Genomic DNA, 7376 nt, shown 5'->3' on the forward strand with positions numbered 1-7376 from the left:
TCAAGAACGGAAGGGACAGGGACGACACTGTACTAAAAACGCTGTCCCAGCTTCACCACGCACAGCCGATGTCGGGAGCCTGCGGGGGTTGGGTCCCCAGCCGTGGGGACGCGCTGGCACCCGCATGGCTCAGGTGGGTATTTCCTGCAGCCCGAAGGAACACCCAGATCACGTCACCCCCTCGGCGCATCCCTTCCGAGCCCAGGTGCACGCAAGCAGGCGGCAGTGAGGTAAGGATGGCACGGAGGGTCTGCGTGGCGTCAGAGGCTCCAGTCACCTCTCCCACCACCTCCCGCCCGGAGCGGGCAGGCCTGACGGGCTGTCAGAAGAGGAGGAACCGTGATTCTCCTCCACAGGCCACGACTCCAATCTGTTTATTCTCATCACTCGCAGTAGGCGATTCAGCAACATTACGTTTGAAGCCTCTGACTGACGGAGGAGGCTAAAAAATGTGATCACATGCGATGCTTGGCAGGGACGAGGGGGTGAGGGAAAAGGTTCAAAAGAGGCTGTGAGGATCTGGTTTCCAAACATGGCACCTACCCACACCCCGCGTTCCACGCACCCCTCCCCGTGCCGCCGGCAGCGGGATAAACCCACTCCCCCGCCGTCCCGCCACCACGCACGCACGGCCGCCCGCTGGAATGAGCAGTGCGACTAATTCCATCTATTTCCTAATTACGGACGCCCTGGCGCCCCACAGTGCGGTGCTGCCCGCCCTGGAGCCGGCAGCGGGCGGGCCGGGGCCGGCGGCACGGGCGGGCGGAGCGGGGGCCGGGGGTGTGCCGGGCGGGGGCAGCCGCCCCGGCCCCGCGGCGGGCGGCAGCGGGGGCCGAGCCAGGCGGGGGCAGCACGGCCGCCGCGGAGGCTCCCGCACGGAGGGAAACCCCACCCAGCGGCCCCTCCTGGCAGAGGCGGGGTTTTGGAGACCCCAAAGGAATCCCACCTCGCCCCTCACCCCCACGTCGGGGTTTCCGCCCGACCTGTGCCGCCGGCTCCCTCGGGGCGGGGAGGGCCGCCGTCCCGCTCCGTCCCGCCGTGCCGGGGCTCCCCGGCGGTGCTGCCTCGGGAGGAGCTGCCCGGGGTGGGGGAGGAGGAAGTTACGGGCCGGGAGCGGAGCGGGACCCGGGGCTCCGCGGCGCCGGCCCCGCCGAGCAGGGCGAAGCCGGCCGGCTCCGGGCACCGGCCGGCTCCCGCTGTGGCAGCGCCCGCTCCGCCCGCCGGCGATCGGTGCATGAATGAGTGCCTGAATGAATGAATGACTAGCGTCTGCTTACTTGAGCATGGCCTCTTCTTTTTCTTCCTCCTCTTTCTGCCGGTCCATCACTGCCATGATGATGTTCCTCTCCTCCTCTGTCAGGTGGCTCAGGTCGGGCAGCTCCTGCATCGGCGGGGGCACCGTGGGCGGGCGAGGGCCGCGGGGCCCCACCGAAGAAGACATTTTCTTGCCGCCTCTCCCTTACACCTTCTACCTTTGCACGGCGAACCCAGCCAGCCTCTCCTCCGCCCCCTTCACAGGGTAGTCCTCCGAGCAGCGGCAGCCGGTAGCTCTCTGGCAGCAGCGGAGGAGGCGGAGACCCAGCCTTTCATGGTTGCTTGCATCCACCCCGGCCCGGTGCTGCCGCTGCTCGCTCCCTTTGTTTCCGCGGCTTCGGGGAGCTCAGGGGCTGCCGCGCCGCCGCCCGCAGCCCATCCTCCCGGCGGTGGGCGTGCGGGGCGGGGGTGCGGTGGCGCGGAGGGCTCCGGATCGCCGCCGGCGGGCTGCGTGCGGGAGCGGGGGGGCGGTGCGCGCCGCCGGCCGGCCGGGAAGGGCGGGTGCTGCCGCCGCCGCCGCGATGCTCCGCCGCTGCGAGCCTGGCGCTGGAGGAGGGAGCGAGAGAGCGAGCGAGCGAGGGAGGGAGGGGAGCTCGGTGCCGGTGAGGCGGAGTCCGAGGCGCGGCGCCGCTGCCTCTGCCCCTGCCCGCGCCGGGCACCCGGGCCGGCCGCGCCTCTCTCTGCCCGCCGCCCCCCGGGCTGGCCCGGCGGCCACACGACCACAGCGCTGGCCCCGGCACCGCCGCCCTCTTCACGTCCTCCTCCAGGTTTCCTCACCGCAGGTGCTCGCCCGGGTTCCCGCCAGGGCTGCAGGCTCACCCGAGGCAGGGCCGCCCGTGGGATGCGGGTGCGGGTTTGCTGCGGGTCTGGCTGGGGCGCCGGGAAGCCTCGGACTCCCAGTGCTGCCGGCGCTCCCTCGGGCGTGAGCCGTGCTGGCCCCAGCTGCAGCCCTCTTGCCTTAAGCCAGCGCTGTCACCGCTCGACCCTCCCTTCCTCAGAGTTGCACGCTTCAGCACTTTGTTCATACGCTTCTTAAATCCCGTTAGTGCCACCCATGCCATGGTCTACACACTCATCCCATGCGGAATGGGTGGATCAGACCCATTTTTTAACTACTGTGACCCACCAAAAACTGGCAACGACACATGTCACAGTGCCGACTGCTCAACTGAGGGGTTAGTGCATAGTGAAACAAAATGTCATGTCCAGACAGAGATAGCTTCCCTGCCAGTTTCTGGTCTACTAGCTCTGAGTAACTTCATTTTGAGAAGTTGGTAATGAATGCAACAGCTTTTCTCTACAGGAGATCATCCCATGTAATCCACTGGCCAAAAGCTCATGCCTCTAGCTCTGAAGTGTCCTCTGGTCACACATGTGCCTGTCAGTGAATGAAATCATTCAGGCTACTTAGAAATGCAAAGTTAAAATAGAACACTGCACTTTCAGGTAAAATGTGAGCTACTGCTAACAGATGCTGATATTTAAGACCTCTCAGTTGTGCTTCTGCTGAGGTCACAGCATGGAAACAGCTCTGGTTTCTAGAGAGATCATCTGATGAGCACAAACCAAAAAGAAAAAAAATCTATGCTGGCAGTGTTCAATGCTTCTTTCTGCCAAATTTGTCAGGTTTGGAATAGGGAGAGAGACCAGATTTCTCCCAGCCACACTAATACCTCTCACACAAATTCTGAAAGCCATGAACCTTCATGACCCTTTGAATTTGAGAGGAATTACTGTGGCCATCTGCCTGTGTCCCCCCAAGAGATTTTCTGCAGGACACAATTTTGATAACACAAATTATAAAGAAAAAACTTAATAAGCACTGTGGTTACCACCAGAACTTTAGCAGAACAATGTCCAAGTTCAGTTCAGAAACCGAAGTCTCCCAACTTTTCCAGCACACGAAGGAAACAGAAACTTGAACGACCGACAGATGGCTCAGAAGAGATTACAGTGGTGTTAATAAGCAAAGCACTATGAAAGGCTGGTAAATATAATAATGTCACACTCAGTTTAAGACACAAACCCTCTACTAACTCGTGTGGTGATTTGTCCCAGGGCCTGGCCACATTATTACTGCTAGATGTAATCCTTCTAGCTAAGTACTAACAAATCAATAAAATCACTTCCCACCATCTGTGACCAGCAGGGAAGATAGCCTTCATGTAACAGGCTGATGCTGAAGAATTTATCCATTCATTAACAACAAGCAGCCACTTCAAGGAAGAAAAGGAAGCTTCCACTAAAGGAAGCAAGACTGGAAAAATAAGATGATGAGGAGAAGGTGAAGTACCACCATATGTTTAGTATCAGAAATAACTAAAACACGGCTGGAATGGTACTACTAGGCATAATGATCATGTTGTTAGAGGTATACATAGGTAGTCCATACTCAATCCTTCAGATAATTTGGGGAGTCCCACATATGCCAAGTAAAGGATGTAGCTCAAGTAACTGCATTCACTAGAGCAATGGCCTTAGTGTTCAAGAATCACAGCTTTAAGCACAAACTAACCAAAATATAAGAAGTCTAAGACCGTAAGATGCAAGTGTCTCCAAGATAATTTTATGAAGAAAATATTGCATGAGGTTATCCTGCTCAAATTTCTGCTTATTAATTACTGACATAGTTATTTATATCTGTTCTGTATTTGTGTTAATTGCTTTATACTGGGTCAAGCATGTGAAATCTTATTGCTCTGTGGAAAATACAAAGTGAATACAAAGAGTATAGGTTCTTACATATAGTTTCTTATAAAAAGGAAAGCTGAAAACTCTTGCAGAATATAGGTTTCAAAAGTTATGGGAGTTAGAGTGTAGACTTGCACCAAGCCAGTATTGTGATAAAAACTGTTTTGCTGAAAAGCACATAATCACAGAAACATTTAGATTGGAAGGCACCACTGGAGGACATCTGGTCCAGCCAACCTGGTCAAGCAGGGTCAGCTGGAGCAGGTTGCTAAGGACTGCATCCAGATGGCCTTGAGTCTCTCCAAGGATGGGGACTCCACAGCCTCTCTGTGCTACCTGTGCCAGTGCTTACTCACCTGCATAGTAAAAAAGTGTTTTCTTGTGTTCAGACAAGACCTCCTGTATTTCAGTTTCTGCCCATTGCCACTTGCTCTATCACTGGGCACTGCTGAAAAGAGCCTGACTGAGTCTTGCTTACACCCTCCCATCAGATACTTACTCACTCCTATAAGATGCCTTTCAGCCTTCTGTTCTCTAGGCTAGCTAGTTCCATCTCCCAGCCTTTCCTTATATGACATGCTCCAATTCCTAAACCATCTTCCTTGCCCTTCACTTGACTAGCTGTTCTATGTCCGTGTCTTTCTTGTGTCGGGGAGCAATAAACTAGAATTGTCACTCCAGATGTGGCTTTAACAGTGTTGAGCAGATGGGAAGGTTCACCTCTCTAAGGCTTTTGGCAATGTTTTTCCTTATGTCTAAAAAGTCCTAGACAGAGCAAATTATTCTGTATTATTTTGGCACAAAAGCAGTAGAATTAATTAGAGAGAAATAAAGAAGAAACCATAAAAGTCATCTCATTTTTTGACAGATCTGCATGAAGAGACTGAGCTCTTATTAGCAGTATTTCCAACTATAAGTGGTTGTTTTGAAATGAACACATTTCTTTTGTTATGATGAAATGTCTTACACTGTTGTCCAATCAACAGTGTGTGGAAAGTCCATTGTAGTTCAATATATTATATTTCAAAGTTGGAATGATACATGAGAGCCTTCAAGAGAATTTCATTGCCTGGTTAGTATGAGTTACCCTTTTCTAGTAACATCCAAAGTCTTGTCCCTATTAGATCAATTCCTCTGCAGTCCTGTCTAGAGCAGACTGCTGTGAAATCTAGAAATGGAATATCAATATAGCTATTGTAACATATCAGGTAAATTACTTTCTTAAACTTCAACAGCCAATCATTATAATGGCATCCGTGGCCTTTTCTTCACAGTTCATAACAACAAATGTTCACTTGTTCATAACAACAAATGTTCACAACATTGCCAAACAACTTGTTGCATCATATGTTATGATCCATAGAGCATCATAACATATGCCCTTTGCATGACAAATGCATATTTCTTTATGATTCTAGACTTCCCCTCAATCTTAGGAACCTTCCTTCTCCCCCGTATCTTCTTTTTGTATTGACCAAATGCCACATTCTAAATTTCTCAGTTCCATCAATACTCCCTTTTCACTACCTGTAAGCAATCATGATTGTTTCCTTGCATGAGGCAAACTAAAGAACAAACCATTCAGAGGGTTTTTCCTGTAGGTTCTTTGTCTAGAAGAGTGGTGCCCTTTCTCAGACTGATGGAAGACTGGGGACGTAAAAGCTGTGGAGGAGTTTTCAGCCTCAGTGGGTTTGCCATTTAAGGGACAGCCATGAAAGATGAAATATCCTGTAGCACCAAGGGCTCAAAGTAATTTCTTACAATATGTTAATGAAAGTAGAACACTGTGACTTCTCTCTCTCAAGAAGTTGAAGGATTTTAAAAATTTCAAAGACTGACCAAAACCAAAGGAAAATATATTTTATCAACATATCATAATTTTCAGGAGTAGGCATTTTTTGGGCATCTGACTCATGACTTTTCATTTCTTTAAGTTTGGTGGCACCATAGTACTTTAAAAAAGAGAAAAGGGTCAGAGCTAGCTTTAGCATGAGGAGAAATGGAAATATCCTTTCCACGGCAGAGAGAAAACACTGGCCCAAAGGGATTTCATTTCAGGTAGGAATTTCAGGGCCTGTTCTCAACAAGATCTGGTATTACGAATAATTTTATAATGAGTGCCAACATTCTGCAGCAATGAACATTTTAAAAATCATCTCAGGCAGATATCTTGGGCTTCTTTTAAGTATATTTTATTTAAAACAAACAAACAAAAACCCAAGCAAACAAGAAAAAATGCCCCTGCCTCTAAATTACAAACAAGCAGTTCCATTGACAGCAAACCTTATGGAGCCTGCTTTTTGATGACAGCTTTGGATTCTCTTGTGTCAAATAATGCAGCTGAGTTCACACATCCACCTGTTCTTTACTGGGCACACAAATCTGAGTCTCCTCTATCTGGCTGCTGATTTTTGTAAAATTCACAGGAGCACAGTGTTTCTAAGCTTCTCCTTTTTTGTCAGGCTTTTTTCAAATTGGTCAAGAGATTCAAATGTTATTGTGGCATACGGACAGAAAAGCAGGGCAATTGCACAGCTTGGTTTCCTTAAGAGAATAAACCAGAGACCCTGTGCACACCCACAGGTCTCTAATTATTCCCTTTGCTCTTCTCAGTTCTCCCCTGTTTAGCTGTGTATTTCTGGCATGACAGTTTCCAGAAAATCATCCTATCCTTCAGGTGCAGCTTGCCAAAAATGCATAAACAGGAATTGTCACCTTCCTCCTCCCCAACATGATGCTTCTGTATGTGCAGCTCCAAATCAGACCCTTTTAGTGCATTTGCAAGCTCCTATCTGATTTGAATCCATTAGGAGCTGATTTTTATTTCAGTCAGACTACTTTCCAAATGTGTTTCTTAAATAATGATTTTTTAACTCAGAAATACTAACAAGGCTTTAAGTTCAACATCATTTTCCAAGATACAAAGATCAGTTTCCACTTTATCCCCTTTAACTGGAAGAAAGCTGAAAAGTGATGTAACTGACACCACCCTCCATCCTAAAAATCGTCATCTGCTTTTTGTTTCTCTTCTGAACCTATTGTGTAAAGCTGATAGCATAGACAGATCCAACCCCATTTTGTTCAGGGGAATTCTGCATATGACCATTGCATAGAAAGACCCTACATTTGTAGTATCATTTTAAATATTACAGAAAGGCTGAGAAGTGTTAGAGCTAAGAGACAACAGACAGAAGCTCCATACTTTGTCAGCAGTCTGGAATTTGGGAAAGTTGGAAAATTTTCAATTCAAGCAGTGAAATACAACATTTTCTGTAGTTGCAGTCTATGTCTTTTTGGAATAAGAATTTTATTGTTACTTCTGTGGTTTTGGCAAACATGTAAATAATAATAAATTTACTTCCAATATAAGT

At 49.3% G+C, this 7376-nt stretch overlaps 1 protein-coding gene across 28 annotated transcripts in view; it reads right to left on the bottom strand.

The window, feature by feature from the left end:
* Positions 1–1736, bottom strand: part of RIMS1 (regulating synaptic membrane exocytosis 1) — a 303629-nt gene extending 301893 nt beyond the window's left edge. For 15 of the 28 annotated variants that reach the window (XM_063152946.1, XM_063152939.1, XM_063152941.1 and 12 more), the window contains exon 1: positions 1278–1734. In XM_063152946.1, coding sequence (XP_063009016.1) covers positions 1278–1441 — 164 coding nt within the window. In that variant the 5' untranslated portion in view covers positions 1442–1734. Of the gene's footprint in view, positions 1–1277 lie in introns of all 28 variants that reach the window. The other 13 variants (XM_063152927.1, XM_063152928.1, XM_063152953.1 and 10 more) reach the window with 2 other exon arrangements.
* Positions 1737–7376: the final 5640 nt, after the last annotated feature.

This window comes from Melospiza melodia, chromosome 3, assembly GCF_035770615.1.
Source record: "Melospiza melodia melodia isolate bMelMel2 chromosome 3, bMelMel2.pri, whole genome shotgun sequence".
Taxonomy (NCBI): domain Eukaryota; kingdom Metazoa; phylum Chordata; class Aves; order Passeriformes; family Passerellidae; genus Melospiza; species Melospiza melodia.